This window comes from Sorex araneus, chromosome 3 (assembly GCF_027595985.1).
Source record: "Sorex araneus isolate mSorAra2 chromosome 3, mSorAra2.pri, whole genome shotgun sequence".
NCBI lineage: Eukaryota > Metazoa > Chordata > Mammalia > Eulipotyphla > Soricidae > Sorex > Sorex araneus.
In genome coordinates, this window is record NC_073304.1 from 47,985,470 (window position 1) to 48,005,160 (window position 19,691).

The window sequence follows — 19,691 nt, forward strand, 5'->3', positions numbered from 1 at the left end:
AGGCTGGAGGAACCAGAGCTAAGTGGCCTCCGTCGTCCCTTAATGGGCTTCCCGAGTCTGTCTGGGCCTGCTCTGCTCTCAGACTGCAATGGCCGTCCACCTTTCTCTCTCCCTCTCTCTCTCTCTCTCTCTCTCTCCCTCCTTCTCCCTCTCTCTCCCTCTCTCCCTCTCTCTTTCTCCCCTCTCTTCCTTTCTCTGTCTCTGTCCTCCTGCTCACTCTCCTCTTTCTCCTTCTCTCTCTCTTTCTCTCTCTCTCATTCTCCCCTCTCCCTGATGGACTGAAGATGGGGTGGTTGCCCACTCCTCATAGACCAGACAATTGTGGGCTCAGGCCCAGGCCTCTGTGCAGAGTCTCCTGCACTCTGTTCAGTTTGAACACCTCTGCTCCAAGACTCAGTCTCATCTTCGTTATCACCAGACAGAAGAGCAACACCACCCTGAATTCAAGTCTCTATTTTCAGTTCTGCAAAGGCAAAGGTACTGGATGCTACCTTCATCATTAACGTCAGGTCATCAAAGAGACTCACAAAAGAAAAAAGGAGAGGCAAGAGATTGTTGATCTGGCTGACAACAGTTTCATCACTGGCATCGCATACGGTCCCTGAGCCCCGCCAAGAGGGACCCCTGAGCAAAGAGCCAGGAGTAAGCCCTGAGCACCTCCAGGTGCGGCCCAAAGCTCCCAATTTTCATGCCCCCCCCAAAAAAAAAAGAGAGAAAAAGGAGAAGCAATATATGGCTGGGGAAACTTATTCAAATTACCTGCTTGTTTGGTCACTTGTATCCTGGAAGAAACTGAACTTTAGCAAGTTGAACGGCTCGGAGCTGCACATCTGGACACGCAGGTGAGGGAGCTGGCAGCTGCGGGGCCTCTGTCGGGGTGCGAGCAGGCACCGGCCATCAGCAGGTAGAGTCATCCAGACTGGAATAAAAGCAGGACTCTTAGTAGAGATACCTGTCAGCTACTCACTGTAGCCTACGCATAGAAGGGGGGTGGTAGGAAGCCTTCAAGCTGTGCTCAGGGCCACCAGGGCTGCTTTCGGTCATACTCAGTCCTCAGTCTCTAGTGCTTTCTCTAGATTTGTTTGTTTGTTTGTTTGTTTGTTGCTTTTTAGGTCACACCCGGCGATGCACAGGGGTTACTCCTGGCTGTACACTCAGGAATTACTCCTAGCAGTACTCAGGGGACCATATGGGATGCTGAAAATCAAACCCGGGTTAGCTGCGTGCAAGGCAATTTCCTACCCACTGTGCTATTACTCCAGCCCTGGTGCTCTCCCTAGTAATGCTGCACCGCTGAGACCCAGCAGTGCTGGAGTAGGGACGAGTCACGCGGGGTGCCAAGAGCCGGGGCCTTGTGCGTGCATGCGTGCATGCATGCCAGGCCTGCACCCTAACCCCTAGGCTTTCTCTCCAGTTCGCAAACCTTTAAAACAAAGTGAACATGTTACTACAAGAGCCCATTTCTTGTCTGCTTTTCCCCTTGGATGTGGTGCAGTTAAAGTTGGCAACTGCAGACACCGAGTTGGGTTGGGGTGAATCCACCAGATGCGTTAGGCATGGCACCAGAACGAGGGATCTGTGGCAAATCTGGCCCCGCACACGGCCGGCTCCGCAGACCACGGTGCCTCTGCGGGCGCTGGTGGAGTCACAGGCTGCCATTCCAGACCCGACCACCAGAGGTCAGGCTGCGGCTAGAAACAGGCACCTCAAAGCACTACCCTGCTCCCGCGCCAGGCCACACCTGAGTCCAGACACCCAAACTCACGCGTCCAGCATGGTCTGGCGCAGTTGGAATCTTTTTTTCGGTTTGCAAGCGCAGACGCTGCTGTAGGGGAGGTCCCCACAGGAATCGGGTCGTTCATTTCCAGTGTGTGTATTTCGTGTATGTGTGTGTGTGTGTGTGTGTGTGTGTGTGTTTGTGGCCACACACACACACACACACACACACACACACACACGTGTGGGGAAGAGGAAGAATCACACTTAGAAGCAGACAACGGTTTGTCCCTGTGGAATTGATGCTGGGTTGAAGGGATTGGCTGCACGCATCTCGTTTTCTACCCACACAGAGGCTTGCGGGCTGAGGGATGAGCACCCACACCAGGCTTTGCCTCGCAGCAGCTATTCTGACTTGAAGCTCTGCCATGCCAGGGCCCTGGGCGCTCAGATGAGCTTCACAGGCCCCACCCTGCTGCCAGCTGTGCCGTCTCAGGTGCTCCTGGGGTGGGGCGGGCCCTCCTGACCACACCCAAGGAAAGGAATAAGGTTGGGGATGAAGGGCTCTTTTTACTTTTTGCTTTTAAAGTCAAAAGAAGAAACTTTTTTAGTTTTAAAATAAATGTCATTCAGGCACCATCATTTACAATTGTGCCAATAGTAGAGTTTTAGGCATACAATGTTCTAACCTTCATCTCATCCCCAGTGTCAACTTCCCTCCACCTCTTCCCCGGGTTCCCTCCCACCCCCCACCCCCACCCCCCGGTCTGCCTTCTTATCAAGGAAGTTCTTCAGTTTGTTTTGGGACCAGACCCAGCAGTGCTCAGGGGTTACTCCTAGCTCTGTGCTCGGGGATCACTCCTGGCAGGGGTTAGGGACCATACACGGTGCCAGAGATTGAACCCAGGTCGGGCATATACAAGGCAAGCGTCCTATCCACTGTACTATCTCTCTGACTCCAACAAACACATTTTTAAGATTCTGGCTTAGGATGAGCTTGATGAGGAGGGACTTGTGACTGCAAATTCCAGAACGAGGTGGGGAAATCACGTGTGCAGGTCCAAGAAGCAAAATACAGAGTCTAGCAGACCTTCTGTGTGCATACACACACAAACAAATCCAGCCACAACTTTCTACTTCTTAATTGTTTTTCTGTGCCCCACCTGGCAATGTTTAGGACGACTCCAGGCTTAGTGCTTGGGGTCATTCCCAACAGTGCTCAGAGGACCAGGTGGTGCTAGGACCATGAGTCTCCCAGTTTTCAGTTTTCACTTCGTGAATGGGGACCCCCTGCATGCAAAGCACATGCTCATTCCATTCAGCTATCTCTCCCACTCAGGCCCACCCACTTTGGGGAGTGGGCTGGGGGAAGCTTCTCTGAACTGTCCAGCATTACCTTTCCACTCTGAAAGAACTGTGGGATACGGGTGAGTAGGAGTCAAGGGATCCAAAAGCAGAGCCCCGGGCAGGAGATTTGACTCAAGAGGCAGAGCCCAAGCCCAGTGAGTGAGAAAGCCCTGAGTCCCACCCGGGGTATCCTACCTTCTGCCCACCACCCCCAGGAGTGGCTACTGCACTAACCTCCCCTCTCCTGGGGTGGCACACTAAGGCAAGCCAGAGCCTGTCACTCCTACAACTGAATTGCACCTAATTTGGAATGCCGTATCTAGGAGCTGAATGAGAGCAGTCTGGCCTCCTGACTCCCCTTCCCATGCTTCTTAGCCCCCAGAGGCTGTTCAGGAGTGGGGCAGAGTATTCGTCTTTGAGCCTCTCAGCTAACACTGCAGATGAATGAAGGGAAAGAAAGGAACAACAAGCGAAAGAGGATGGATTCCTAACGGACAGAGACGGCGAACCTGAGCTTCAGAAACATCCTTTGGCATCTGAACTGCCAATGAAAAGGAAAACAGAGGTGAGAAAACGCTCGATGGGCTGAGCATGCATTCTGCATGTGGGAAGCCCCGGTTCAATCCCTGCCACCGCATGGTCCCCTTGAGCACTGGTGCGTTGGGAATCACTAGGGAATCAGGAATTACCTCTGAGCACTGCCAGCTGGGTTCTCAAAAGAGAAGAAGGAAAAGCAGGAAGAGAAAGACCTGCGAGGCAGGAGGGCTATTGTGAAGCACTGGCGGATGTGATCTGGATCGGGACTGCCTCAGAATCTGAACCATGAGCGGTTCTGCTCAGGACTGTGGTGTGATGCCCCTGAGCGAATCTCTTTGAAACTAGCTCTGGGGCTGGAGCAATAGTACAGCAGGGAGGACATTTGCCTTGCACACAGCCAACCTAGGTTCAATCCCCGGCACCCTATGTCGTTCCAGAGCACTGCCAGGAGTAATTCCCGAGTGCAGAGCTAGGAGGAACCTTTGAGCATTGCCAGGTATGACCCCCATTCCCCCAAAAAAGATACCTTAAAAAAACCAAGCTCCTTGGGATTAGAGAACCAGTTACAGGTGTAAGGCGCTGGCCTTGCACCTTGTCAAGCCACTTCAATCCCCTCAGCCCCTCAAGGAGTGATTCCTGAGCACAGAGTCTTGAGTAAGCCCTGAGCACTGTTAAGGGTTGCTGAAAAACAACAAAAAGTTCCCTGGGCACTTCAGGAACTCTTTGGGGGTATTTTGAGGCTGTGAACTAGGCACAGGGCTTCTAAAACTGATTTAGGGTACGGTGACCTTTTCAGAAAATCATCATTCAGTACCTCCTTGGAACATCTGCCTTCCTCACGTGAACAACATGCCCCCCCCCCGATTGCACCCAAGACTACTTCACCCCCCACCCCCATGTCTCCCACCATTCCAGTGTCACCCACTGTGGGAAACAGTGAACTGGGGAACAGGTTGGGCATCAAGCTCTGACTAGTGGTTGCTTCGCAGCCTGTCCTCCGCTAGGTCGGCATCCATCCCTCCAACAGGGGCTGCAGGGGCTGGCTTCTGCCCCACTTTTAGTCTCCTTCCCCCAGAGGCCTGCGCAGGGCTGAAACCCGAGCCAGGCGCAGCCACATGCCAGGTGGAGCGACTGGTGGAGCGCTTTCAAGAAGGGCTTTGGGTTACCAGACACCCCCATCTGCTGGCTGTTCTCACCCAGGAAATGGAGCCAGGTCACTTTCACGCCAGCCTGCAGGGGGACCGGCAGGGCTCCCCCACCTTCTGCTGCCTTCAGGACAGACAGCTCCCCTGCGGCTCTGCTGAGAAACCTTCTCATCCCTGTCCCCAGGCCTCCCACAACTGCCTTTTGGCTCTGCCAGGAGGGAAAGACCCACTCCAGCTGCCTCCTCTGCTACTCCCAAACCTCTGGTTCTTCCAGATGAATCGATTAAACTTAGGCCTCAAAACAGAACTTATGTGCTCCCCACCCCCAACACTCACCATTAATCTATTTTTTTAAAAAGCAGACTTTTTGTTTGTTTGTTTGTTTTAATGAGTCCCCGTGAGGTACAGTTACAGACTTACAAACTTTTGTGCTTACGTTTCAATGATCCAGTACCCATCCCTCCACCAGTGCCCATTTTCCACCACTAATGTTCCCAGTATCCCTCCCACTACCCCCACTCCATAACCGCCCTTCCCCCAGCCTCTGTGGCAGGCACATTCCCTTTTACTCTCTCTCCTTTTTGGGTCTTATGGTTTGCGATACAGGTATTAAGTGGCCATCATATTCGGTTTACAGTCTATTTTCAGCACGCATCTCCCATCCTGAGCGAGCCCTCCAAGCATCCTTTCCTTGGTGGTAAACGAACAACTTTTTAAAATTACAGTTTAGGTAACAAGGTTAGAACATTGCAAACATTTGCAGTTCAGGGTTTGTTTTTTTTTTTTTTCCAGGGGTGTGAGTGGAGGGGTTTGGGTTACACCTGGGGTGCTCAGGGGTTACTCCTGACTCCACACTCAGGACTTACTTCTGGTGGTGCTCAGGGGACCATATGGAATGCCAGGGATTGAACCCGGGTTGTCTGCATGCAAGGCAAATGCTCTACTTTCTGTATTATCGCTCTAGCCCCAACATTTGCAGTTTTGATGTGCGCAGCTACTATACCACCTAAGTGCCCAGGTCTTTGATTCGGAGAATGGGGGCTCCCAAGCTGTGCTCAGGAGGCCAGAGGCTCTCTGGCAGTGCTTCTCCACGCTCGGCCAGGGAGGCCCTCAGCACAACTCTGCGGCTCAGACCTGCCATGAACGGGCAGACCCGGCAGCGCTTGGGGACCATATGGTGCCGGGGATCATATTCATGTGGGCCACAGACCAGGCCGCCCCTTAATCCTACCACTACCTCTTCAGCCAATATATATATATATACATATATATATATTTGTTAAGGTAAGACAGCTATGTAATCTGAGTTCATAAATGTATCCCAAAGTCCTTAGTGTCAGTTTCTTCTTTTCCTTCCCAGAGCTAACATTTTCAACTCTTGATTACTAATCTCCCTCTTTCTTTTTTATTAAAAAAAAAGGAAGCTTTTTTTTCTTACTTTATTGTTATTTATTTTATTATTATTATCTCTCTCTCTCTCCTTTTTTTTTTTTTTACACAGCAGCAGGCACACCCAGTGGTACTCAGGATTTACTCCTGGCTCTGTAGCGCCCAGAGATCACTTGGACTGATGCTTGGGGGATCATAGGCAGTGCTGGTTGGCCAAAGGCAAACACCCTGCCCACTGTCCTATTTATCCAGCCCTTGACCTCCATATTTCTAATTAATATATTTTTAAATATTTATACACTTTGCTTTGGCTGGAGAGATAGCAGAGTGGTTGGGCATTCGCCTTTCACGCAGCCGACCAGAGTTCGATTCCTCCGCCCCTCTCGGAAGCCCGCAAGGCAGAGCCTGGCAAGCTACCCATGCATATTGGATATGCCAAAAACAGTAACATTAAGTCTCTCAATGAGAGATGTTACTGGTGCCTGCAAATCGATGAGCAACAGGATGACAGTGACAATAATACACTTTGTTTTCTCACACTTTTCCATTTGGAACCCTATCAACTTCTAATTACAAAACATGAGACAATAGCACTTTTATACCAACCCATGTCAGTCTGTGTGAATTCCCTCATTCAATGGCATATTTTTGGTTACATCAATATTATAATTGTGTTAACCATAAGATTCTACAAATATTGTTAGCTGTTGAGCCATGTAAGCTATTATTTTTTTTTCAGCATTTTCTCAGACAACTACTTCCTCTTTACGTCTGCTCATTATTCTTGGATGACGGAGTGTTCCCACATTCTTCAGAGAACCATAATTGTTTTTACATATGTTCAAAACACTGAAAACATTGTTTGTGTTTTAAATGTTTTAAATAAAATTAAAAACATAAAAGTAAATGTTTTACTTAAATGTTTTTATTTGTACATCAAACATAAAGTATTTATTTTTATTTTTTAAAGTCCTCACAATAATTTATTACACAGAAAAATATTTTTTATTCACCCATAAGCTTAGCACTTCTGAGAATCTTCATTCTTCATAGAGATAGTTTTATCTATTTTTTTTTGGGGGGGGAATCTAGGAAGACTTCTAGTAACATTTCTGGTACAGAACTTCTGGTGTTGCTTCTTTCAGCTTTAGAAGGCCTGAAAAATGTTTTTATTTTGTCTTTAATTATTCTGGTGAGGGGGAGACTGGGCTCACCTGGTGGTGCTCAGGGATCACTCCGCAGAGAGCTTGGGGGACCCTACAGTATGTGCCTGGCAGTGTCACAGCCTTGTACCCTCTCTCCAGATCTCTTCTTTGGCTCTTGAAAGAGATATTTGGTGGATATCTAAGTTGATTATAATTTTAGTATCTAAAAAGGTCTCTCTCTCTCTCTCTCTCTCTCTCTCTCTCTCTCTCTCTCTCTCTCTCTCTCTCTCTTCTCAGCATTGTTAGGCAAGATCAGAGCCACTTTTAATTTGAAAAAAATTCCCCTTCCGGTACTTTATGACAATTGTCTACTGTGTTTTCATTTTAGCTGGTGGAAATACAAACTGTTCTGGCCTTTGAGAAGCTGCAGAATCATCTTGTTCCTTTATCAGGGATCTCTCCCCAGTCCCATGTGCTTTCCCCCAATGTGTACGGCTCCACTCTCCGAGAGATGAAGACTTGTGGAGAATCTGCTATAGATCTCCAGCATTCACTGTTGGCAGTGGTGCTCACCAAGGTTTGTGCTCCTTTAGTTGTGATACTCGTGCACATTCTTGCTGTGGTACAGCACTAAATTGCTTGCAGCACTGGGGATCACAGCAAAGTTCTAGGGTCAAACAGTGGAGCTCCCAGGATCACACTGAGTGCAGCCTTAAGCTTGTAGTGTGAGTGCTCGATACACTCTGACATCTCCATGGCCCTGGATTTTACAGTGACCTGCATATTTCTTTTGCATTTCAAAGCCCTCATAGATAGACTCCTTTGTTTCTCTTGTGTAGCACTTTACTAATAACTAACAGAAACACAGGAATAGTCTGAAAAAGATTGGGAGGCTTCTGCTTCACCATACAGACATTAAGACAGGTTTGGGAATTGTCCAGGCAATGGGCTCTGTAAGACCCAGGTGCATGACAGACACTATTCTCCAGGGATATCCCCCGCCTATCTGCCTTCATTGTACAGCCCGAGAATGATAAAGTAAATATTTAAATAATTCATTTAATTATTTATTAAAGAATAATTAAAGAAAACATTTCCCCGCCTTTGCCTTCACTTCATCCCACCTCTAGATCACGAGGACTGTGACTTGGCCAGTGGTTCTGAATTCGTACCAGTGGACTCTGCCACGGTGGAGATTAAGGCTGAACATCCAAGACTGGACTGGGGTCTGTTATGGACAAGAGTATAGTAGAAGTCCCCCTTTCTGGAACCTCAGTATAAAAACTGGCTTGCAGATGATTCATTTGGGCATATATTGCTTGAATTTTTTGTTTTTTAATTTTATAGCTTATCTTGTTTTACTGAGAAGCAAAACTAGATTGAGCTGTTGTTCGTTTGGAGGTGCTAATATGTCCACACATTTGTAGGCTCATTTTACCTACCTGAGCCTCCTCTTTGATAGATGGCTGCTAACACACAGAAGTAAAGAAAAAGTTATCACTAATAATATTACTGGTATAAATAGGCATTTGTGGGTTAGTTTGGAAAGTAGGAGCTGTATGTTCTAAATATCTAGCAACCAATTTAGAAACAAAATTGAACATAATTCCTTCTTAAATTTGGAACTGTCTGTTCCTTTGAAATCCTCTCTTACAGTAATGATGGTAATAAATTGAGACCTTAACCGACTACAGTTGATACCAGATGGGTAAACACCCCTACTATGTAATAAGGTGGCTAATTATAGCTGTGCCATGTTTATAGACTTTCAATTAATCTCTTAAGAGCATATAATTCCATTACCTACACAGCATCTGAACAGGACTTTTCTGAGATCAGGTTCTTCCTTTAATTCAAAATATATGTTTTAAGAATCAAAGGGCTGGTTAAAATTTAGCTCACTTGTTTTCACTACAACTCTGTGTGGATAAAATTACATAATTAGAAATGTAAAGATAAAAAAAGTGACTGGGAGATTCTTCAATATTCTGCTATATCCTTATAATCTCCACCCTCATATTTAGTCCAACAGTCACATGTAAGTAATACCCACGTCTCTTGAAAGCAGCTGGATTTGCACTTTCTGAAATGCTGAATCCAGAGACTAACTTGAACTGATCACTCTTTGACCACCTAATCCACACACACACACAAAAAAAAATGCACCGGCCACCTGACTGACAAAAAGGAAAGAGTAATATTTTTACAAAATTTAATACACCTTAATGGGCTGGAAACTCAATCCACCTTAAAACTGGATCATATTAGCTCAGAAGCACAGAGACTGAGCTAACAGTTTCTTTTCCTGGGTTTGTCTTGAGGGCAGTGATTGGCCACACTGATGCATGATAGCATTACTGCACAAAGCAGTACCGGGCCCACCCAACCAATCAAATCAGAACCTTTGGTATTGGCTCCAGGCAGAGCTGTTTATAGCTCTCTGGGTCATTTACTGCTGAGTACCACAGTTGTTCACATCACAGTGGTTGCAGTCATTCTGCCTATTTTCAACCTATTTTCTCGTTTACTCCAATTTACCAGATGCCCTGATAATTCATGAGTTAAGGCTCCATTGGAAAACTTTTAGACAGCATGCTTCCAAATGGCTCAGTTCTATCCAAAATAAAATATTAGAAGATTTGAAAACCCATGACAAATCTTAATCCCACCCTGATTGTCGTTAAGGTAATCATTAACTACCTCAATAGTCCTTACAATAATTATCCCCATCTTATAGCCAAGAAAAGAGAAACAGAAGCTCTCTTTTAGGGCATAGAGGTTTTCAGAATATTGACTCTCAGCTCTGAGCTTCACTGTTTATGCCACGTGACCCTCACCTTCTGAATGCATACTTCTAACTGCAACCACTTATTATTAAATTGGAATGAAATTCAACACTTCAATGATGATGGTTTCAGGGTCATAAGTAGTGGACCTGGTGCAGAGGGCTGGAGCGCCTGGTTTGTGTGCTGGTTTGATCCCTGGTACCACATGGTCATGCAAGCTCCATGGGGAGCATCCCCCAAATACCAAGCTGGGTAAGGCCCTGACATAAACAAAAAGGTAGCTAACTTTAATATATATATATATATATATATATATATATATATATGCAACATGTTAAATTCTAGAGTTTGGGACAAAATGACTGTGATAATGTCTCAGACTTAACCTCCTGGAGCCTTGCTTGGCTTATGTCTAAACTGAGGACAGTATTTGCTGTATGGGACTCTGAGGATTAAAGGAAGTTCTCCCATGCTGGTGCAGAGTCTGGCACATGGCAATGTGCTACCCCATGATGGCCACAAGAGCTGCCCTGGGCTCCCAAGTCTATTACACTGGGCTTGGAGGCCCTCCTTATGTTCTGCAGGAAAGAACACAAAGAAAACTTATTCACACAGCATTTCCGGTTGAATTGAGAACTCTAACAAGAAACGAAACTTACAGACAAATAAAAAGTAATTTTATTGATTGCTAATCTTATCATGAAATGCCTATAAGAAATAATTACAAAATAATGCATTTTTAACACAATTTTGGTATCATCCTGATATGATGATCCTTTCACAGAAAGGATTATTTACAGTTTATGGAGATATAAAGCTCATGGTTGCAAATACAAATGTAGATATGTAGAGGCAACAATATATACCAAACTGGTATAATGACTAGCAAGGATATTAACAAATGCAGAATAAATAACAGCTTTATACTTTCTTTTCCTTTTTTTTTATTTTTAAAAACAATTTCCAAATACAAAAATGTAGATACTCAAAATGGATTTTCATATACATATATATATATAATTCTGCTGCAAACAGTGGATCAAAAAAGCAAAAATGTTTCTTAGCATGTTTCATTTTGAAAACCCACGAGACAATTCAGAAACCCAATGATAAAGGTGTGCAAAAACCACCAAGAACACTGGCAAAACCCTGAAGACCTGATTCTGGTTGAAGTAGAAAGAAAACAAAGCATAAAGGGCTATCTACCCAATTAAGTACATTTTGCTTTTTTATGTTCTTAAGGAATACTAACAGCTGAGGAAATGCACCACATCAGGATCTGGGCTCTTTAGATGCAAACTTCACTAGCATTGGTCACTTAACACGTTGATGCTTACTTGACCACCAGTGGCTCACACTGGGCTGTGGCTTAATTAACACAAACTGCAGAGTCAGCATCAATGTGTTAAGCACTGTCTGTAGCACTGTCAGCCCATTGTTCATCAATTTGCTCGAGCGGACACCAGTAACGTCTCCATTGTGAGACTTGTTACTGTTTTTGGCATATCGAATACACCACAGGTTAAGCATCAATACATACTGGTGAATTACCTGATGACTTCTAAAAAGTCATTAGATGATCCTCTCATCACATCACCCATTCATTCAGAGACAGATACTGTGATACATCTGAAACTTTGGTTCATTTTAACACAGTTTACAAAGGCAAACTAGTCTCGTGACTGCAGAATTTGCTAGAACACTTTATCCTTTCTAAGGGTCAGGTTAAACAGATTCAACCAGGCTTATTGTACATACACTGCCCAGTCATGTTCGCGTAGGGGCATGTGAGGAAGAGCATATTCATCCTCTCCCTGTTTATAATACTGACTCCCATCCGTGGGTAACGCATGTTCTGCCGCACCACAGACCTATTTCTTTATTACCAGAAAACTGAATTTTGTATAAAAATATGACGACCTCTTTAGAAAATAATATATAGTTTTCTTTAATAAAACCTGGTACATAGAAAAAATGGCATATCAAAACATGGTAAACAAATGTTGTAAAATAGGAAACCATTAAAAACACCTCATAGAAAGACACTGTGCTAAGGTTCGCTCCGGAAACACGAGCAACACTGTTCCTGGACAGCTAAAGGCGAACAGGTTCACTTCTCCTGACTAGTTCAGATCAAGCATCCATTACAGCAGCGGCAGGAACCAGCTCAAAAATGGCCCTTTCGCAAACGTGAACATTTTTCATATATTTTTAATTCAAAATAAAAACATCTTCTGGATCAGCTGTTCTCAACCCTCTTGCACAGAGGCCTCATCCGGAAGCACTTCCAAGGAGAGGCTCTTCCACCTGTGTGTCCAGGAGAGATGGACAGCCGGGGTGGGGGTCCAGACGGTGGTGTCTTTCCATGCCCGGTTCCCCAGATACTTCAACAATGCAATCAGGGTTGAGAATCATGCCAAAGAGCAATGAAAAAAATAAGTCATTAAAAAAAAAAATCTCTATAACTACCAACTGATTGTCTGTAGGCACCAATCACATGACAGCACACCCTAATATTCCACAAGAAACACCGTGCATATGAAGTAGTCATGGAAGGCAGAATGGAGACTTCGTTTTAGAAACACAGAAAGATGTTCATCTCATGTTATTTATACATGTCTGACATACATGTAGAGTTAGGGTCTTTTGGGTTAGTTAGCAACTAGCCTCACCATAATTTGTTCACAATTTTAAAAATAATGAAACAGGAAAACTTTGCCAAGTACAAATATTTTCTAAGACATTATTTGGGAGTTTTAACAGAAACACATTGTATAAGCGCCACACAGGAACACAAATCATTCGTTGCTTGGCTGAGAAATTCAGCTGAGTCCTAGAACTCTCTGGAAGGGCAGGAGGAGCGCATGGCACCAGGCGGGCGTGGAGTCACAGGCTTTGCAGCATGCACAGTCTTCTGGTTATTGCTTCAGTCACGTCTTCTGGACCCTGGGCTGTGCTTGGGTTATGTACATATCTTTGGCTTGCTAGAACCACATGATTTTGACCACTTTGTTTAGTGTTTGCTTTGGGAATGCCCCCGGGAGGTGGCAATGGCTATATACTAGACAATGGTCTCTCCACCAAGAGAGATTCTCTTCTCTCTCCTCCCTCAAACTGAGCATTTCATGAGGGAGTGATTAAAAAAATATATAAACAAATAACCTAATATCTTCCACATGATAAAAATGACATTATGTGTCACTGAACTAGGAAACAAAACAATAAGCACACATACAAACACACACACACAGAACACAGACACCATAGTTCGGTATTCTGAAGGCTTGGTAACAAGTAAAGCACATCTCATTCAAAGGATCCATGAACTTCTGGGCACTTATCTGGCTGTACATTCTCTGTGGTTCTTTTTTACCTCCGTGTAATACTTAAAGTGCATAGTCCCAAGGCTTTTATTTCCATTGCAAATATTCTGAAGAAAGAGCTATGTTTGGGGTGAAGAAAATATGGCACATGAAATACATAGAGAAAGAACCCATGGCTTTCATAGCCTCTGGCAGACAGCAGGCTTCCCGTAGAGTTGCAACGCAGATAAATTTTATACAACAAACTCTGGAACTTCATCATGAGTGAGATCCAGAGAAAAGTATTTGCTGGTTCTTTTGACTGGAAAAGCATCTTGGATATTGATACACTGCTGAGCCAGGCAGCTGTTGCAGTAGAGGCCTTCCTCATCTAGTTCATGGCCGCATCCGAAGGTATAGCTCTGAGCTGTGTCTTGACACAGACCTGCAATGCGCAAGAAGTCCTTCTGGTAAAGTCTGATGTCATCGAGGCTCAAGCTGTGTCGATCGGTGGAGGTCTTTGGTTTTCGACAAATAGTCTGTAAAAGAAGGGAGGGTTGAAAGAACTTCCAGAGCACAGGCTAACCCAAAGTTTAGCAATGATTTTCCTGTAAAACCACAGGCTGCAGAGCTATCAAGGATTAAGGCGTCATTATATGTAAGAAAGCAGTTCCAATGTGTGCTTCCCCGGGCCCAGAGGCCTTTTGGCTGTGTGGGGAAAAAACACCAACACCAACATCACCAGTTTAAAACCAAGTCCTTATTATACGGCAGATCCTACTCTAAACACACTGCCTGTATTAATTCATTTACTCGTGTCCTGTGAGGCAGATGCCATAATTTTTTCCATTCTAGAGATTAACAATTCAAAAAGCCTAGAGGAGTGGAAGAGAAACTTTTTCAACCACCTCAAAGATCAAGCAATAATCTCAAAATTAGACTGTACAGGTGAAGAACCTGTTTCCCTGGTTTTCATCTTGCTGTGACACTTCAGAATGCCAACGTGTTCATGCTGAGGTTTGTTACCATTTTTAAATTAGAAACAATGGGAAAACAAATAAAGAAGACTTGAAAAAATCTTTTAAAAAATTGGAAACACTTAGAAAAATCAGCACTTTTTTAGAAAAATAATAGAGAATTTTGGGTGCAGAAAAGGCTCCATGACAGGTTTTGGGATTTAAAAGCAGTACCTGAGCACTGCAAGAGGCTGGGTTCTGCCAAATGTGCCACAGACCAAGGGGCAGACTTTTGGAAGTCATTATCCTAAGAGGTGATACTGGCTGAAAATATGAACAAGTTAAAAAGTGGCTCTGATAATTATGCTCATGGACTATAATCAATGAGTTAGTTAAGGAGACAAGGCATTACATCTCTAACTTCTGCTGAGTATCACAAAGGCCAGCCTTGTTAGGGTAAGATACAACTTTTGCTATAGGCAAAAGTATCAGAAGGAGAGAACAGGGCCTGAGCTTAATGTTTCTTTGGTGGCACCACATCTGACGCTCACAGCCCTTGTTCTGATGCCATCTTTTCAGGCTCTAAGGGGAGTGTACATGGAGAATTTGTTAGATCACCATCGCAAATCCTCTAATCAGGAGGACAAATGCTCTGCCCATTTTGTAGTCATGAAAGCTGACCCATATCTGCCCCACACACAATTCTATACAGTGAGAACTAATGCTAAATGCAGCAGCTCCAGCCAAGGGAGTCTGGCGCTGGAGCTCCTCAGGATGAAAGAATTAACACTGAAGTGCTCAGAAAACTATTTAATAAAACGTGGTCACATTACAGCTACTGATACAGAAGAGAAAAAAGGGACAAATGAGAAAAAAAGAGAGAAAAATGGGGCAGGTACTGCTTTTGCATATGAGGTACCTGATTGAAACTTCTGCACTCCAAACTCCCATCCCAACCCCAACACTGCTGGGAGAGACCGTGTTCCCCTGCCACCACCAGCACTGTCAAGTGTGGTCCCTGCAACAGCTGACTTAGAGCAAAGTCTGCAAAGAGAATCCTAGGAGGAGCGAATGCCCTCCAAAATAGACGTGCGTATCATGGTCAACTATGTACGTCCAATGCAACCATGAGTTTCAAAGCATTTTAATTTACCTTCTCTTCTGAAATTTTAAAAAATCTGATAGGTTATCAAATAGTTTAGCTCAGCATACTTTGAAAATTCAGTCTGACTGGACTAATCAGTGTGGAAACATTTCTGCCATAATACACCAGGGAAGAAAATTACCCTCAGTTGTTCACACACACACACACACACACCCTCAAAGCCTGAAGACTAGAGACTGACTAGTTGCATAAAAAAAGTAAGAGACAAAGTATATAAGTATATAAAGTATATAATTTATCAAAGAAAGGAAAAATTAAAAGTAAACAGAAAAGCAAATAAAATGGAAATAAATTCAGAATAAAATGCAAAGAATTCTGAATAGAATGTATATTTCTAGTAAGAATCAATTCTTTACACTTTAAAATCTGTTCATTTATGTAAATATAAATGTAAATTCCTATTTTAAACTCTTTACTCCAGCTTCTGATTGAAAAAACTCTTAATTCCTGTCATACCTGTGGGAGAGAATCAGTACTCTGGCCACGAAGTTTGACAACTGTTTCGGAGGAGCTTGAAGTGGAAGAGCCGATTTCTTTCACAATCAACCCTGAAGTAAAATACACAGGGCAAAAAGAAAATAAAGATGTAAAATTATTCACCACTCTTGCCATGCATGTGACATACATTACTATCAAAAGTGGAAGGTCAAATTGTTACCATAACTGAAACTCACTGTAACTCAGGTGGAAGACAGCCCATCTGAGTAAAAACCTTCTTTTATCTCTGAAATTTCTTCATTTTGCATATAACATTGATTTTAAATGTAACCTCAACTGCACAATGAGTTTCCTTTGAGTTTCGTTCCACTCGAGGTGGAAGAAAAGTGGGTACGTGTGAGGGTTCTGGCCTCCAGAGTCCCCCAATCCTGAGCTGGAACTGAGCCCAGACAAGAAAAGAGGCATGTGTGCTGGCCAGTTATTCTGCTCCCCGGGTCTCAGACGCCTCATCTTCTCCAACGGGGCTGAGGAGACCACCTAAGAGAAGATGAGTTTGGACAACTACAAAGGAAATGCATAAGAAGGGCTTGGTGCAGGGCAGGCTCTCAGACATGGTCCACACGGGCTCTGCCAGCTAGAGGGGGACTTGGTGGCACGCGCTTCTAGCAACTGACCCTACTGTTAAAAGTCCAAAGTGGAAGGACCCATGAAAATCCAATTCTGGATCTCAGGAACAAGAGTTCCCTATCACCCTTTTGCCAGACGGCTAGTATTTTAGAAACAGAAGTTCAGGATTGCCACTTCCCTGCATGACTGGGGCATGTAAAAATGTTTCAGCAGGTAACAGTGACAAGAACTGGAGATGTATATGAAAACCACTGATTCATGTTTTCATGAAAGCAGACAAAGCAAGTGGTTAAGTCAAGTCCCTGATCTTTAATAAAAAGTGGCTTCTTAGATAAGTGCATTCCTATCTTATAAGAACCTTGAGTAATGTTCTTTTTATTCAGACATGACAGTAACCTACATTTTTTGGTGGATAGTCTATTCCTTTACTTTTTACAAATATCCCATAATAATTTGTTGTCTAGCATATATCACTGCACAGATTTAAGTATTTGACAATTTGATTAAACATGAAATGCAAAGACATTCTTGGTTTACGTGTAGATAGTTAAAAACAAACAAACTGAGGTCTATCCATGTTTGGAGGATTGGTAAAACTTCTGTGAAAGAGTATGTCCTTAGAAAGATCCTTATCTTCTAAGAATCTTTTTCTTCTTCTTTGTTTTTTTGTTGTTTTTTTTTTTGGTTTTTGGGTCACACCCAGCAATGCACAGAGGTTACTCCTGGCTCTGCACTCAGAGAATCACCCCTGGCGGTGCTCAGGGGACCATATGGGACGCTGGGAATCGAACCCGGGTTGGCCACGTGCAAGGCAAACGCCCTACCCGCTGTGCTATTGCTCCAGCCCCTCTTCTAAGAATCTTTAATTCAGGGACAAATCCTCACAGGAATACATCGATTAGGGTACTCGTTGCTACTCCTATCACAAAATTCCTTTTGTGGTAAAACCTGCCACATGCTCCTACAGAGTTTGTTCTGCCAGTGGGCACATCTGTGCTTCTGATGGGGCCTGTGTGTATGTGTATGTGTGTGTATGTGTGTGGAGGGATCTTTTTCACCTCTGATTCCCAGCACTTGGATATGGGAGAGTTCATCAGAGACTGTGGGTCTTGGCTGGGCAATAGAGGGCTACTCGAGCAGTTACAGACCTTTCACATAATCAAAGGATAAAGTAGCAGAAGGTAAGTACCTGGGGTATTTGGACTGAAATGGTTCCTAAGGCATATCAGACTAATTTGGGTTATGTGACAAACACAGAAGTGACAGGTTTAAATATAAAATCCACGTTACTGCCTTAAAAAAAAATTAACACTTTTTGTTAGCAATATGCATCATGTGATACATGTGATATAATCCTATAATAGGTTATAGTGAATGCATATTTTTTATTTTATTTATTTATTTTTTTGTTTTTTTTCTTTTACTTTTTGCATATTTTTTAGAATGATTAATCACATATGGAATTTAAAAGTGTTTTATGTCAACTGTTCTGACATTCTTTTCTCTACACTTCTGGGCCCTTTATGGTATGTGGTGTGTGTGTGTGTGTGTGTGTGTGTGTGTGTGTGTGTGTGTGTGTGTAGGATAGGGGAATGAAGAGAACAAAACAACCTCAAACCTGACTTCTCTTTCTAGTCATGTGGCATCAGTCCTCTCTGATCTACAGATTTTCTCGTGTGCGAAAAAAAGAGACCAGTCAGAAGGATCTCTGGAGCCTGCTCGAGACACATTATATGATTCTCTGGCTATCACTTACTTAGAAGAGAGAGAGAATGAGATAGAAAGAATCTTATGATTTAACTTTGTCCAAAGCATGTGGGAGAAGCTGCCAATCCCTACACTTGGGTGCTTCTACCCCTTCCATTTCACTCACAGAAGATACTCAGTGAAGATACGACACTGACTTGAAAAAGCTTATTCTAGACCTGTCCCTAATAGAAATGCTCCCAGACCCTCACTCCCTGTTTATATTTTCTCAGGCAAGCAGCCTCTGTCCAGGACCATCCCCTACCTCAGAGGAATAACGTCCCAGCAGTGCTTACCCGAGTGCCCATTCAGTTTCCGGGACATAAGCATGTCCTCAGTGATATAGATACACATGTCTGGACTGACTTCCAGAGTCTCTTCCTTCATCTGCTCCAGGTCCCTGGGGTCATCAACCAACATCTCTATTTCTGACACGGAAGAAGGAAAAGGAATTCAGTGAAGTGAAAGGAAACAGCCGCCATCGTTCATCAGTCACTTTCCTGAGGCAGATTATGTAATTATTTAGAAATAAATATTCTAAAAAACAGTCAACAGCAGAAAATTCGAGAGGGAGTTAGCAACAGGTGCTACTTGTTCTCTTTTTTCAAATGAAGGGGGTGTCTGTTACGTTTTCCAATACCATGATTTGATGGTCAGCTATTCCCTATTCATTTTTTGTTTTGTTTTGGGGTTATAACTGGCGGTGCTCAGGGCTGACTCCTGGCTCTGCACTCAGGGATCACTCCTGGCCAGCTTGGGGGACCAGATGGGATAATGGGGATTATGAGATAATGAGACTGACCAAAAAAAAGAGAAGAAAAGGTGTACACAGAGGTAAGCTTGGGTGACAGAGTCTAGAGTCTCATCTTACCTCCATAAGAAATGTAAGCAGCCAGGTGCTATATTTCCTTCATATTCCCTAGATTTCTGGTTACATGGGAATTATTTAAGAAACACTTAATTAACCAAACAATCTGGGGTCAAATTCTGGCCCCTCTTCATCTTTTTTTTTTTTTGGCAGAAATTTAAGATGCTTCTGTCACTAACACATCTCCTGTTGTCATAACCAATGCCTTTTTAATCTAGTGCTCGTATGTGCAGTCATGAGGGCTGCAACTCGCCTTCTAAGTGACTGAATTTCCACCTTGGGGCTACTACTGTGCACAGGCAAGCGGTTCGAAAGTATGGCCAGTGAAGTGGCAACTTTTTCACAGGCTGGCAGGAAATTTCTGTGGGCCTGCACAGGTCCAAGGATGAGTGGTTTGAAAGCCACTGACATACCACCCTCAGGGACTCAGAATCCACAACGATCCAACACACTGAGGGCAAAGCATCCTGCCCAGGGCACTGCATGGTCCACCAACACAGGTAAGTCATGCAAGTCACCGGAGG

The 19,691-nt window shown here is 44.0% G+C and overlaps 1 protein-coding gene across 3 annotated transcripts in view; it reads right to left on the reverse strand.

Moving 5' to 3' along the window:
• Positions 1–10,725: 10,725 nt before the first annotated feature.
• Positions 10,726–19,691, reverse strand: part of FRMD6 (FERM domain containing 6) — an 83,359-nt gene continuing 74,393 nt past the window's right edge. For all 3 annotated transcript variants that reach the window (XM_004601737.2, XM_004601736.2, XM_055133293.1), the window contains exons 12-14: positions 18,596–18,727; positions 15,945–16,036; positions 10,726–13,906 (exon numbers count right to left, since the gene is read on the reverse strand). In XM_004601737.2, the coding sequence (XP_004601794.1) occupies positions 13,622–13,906; positions 15,945–16,036; positions 18,596–18,727 (509 nt within the window). In that variant the 3' untranslated portion in view covers positions 10,726–13,621. The remainder of the gene's footprint in view (positions 13,907–15,944; positions 16,037–18,595; positions 18,728–19,691) is intronic.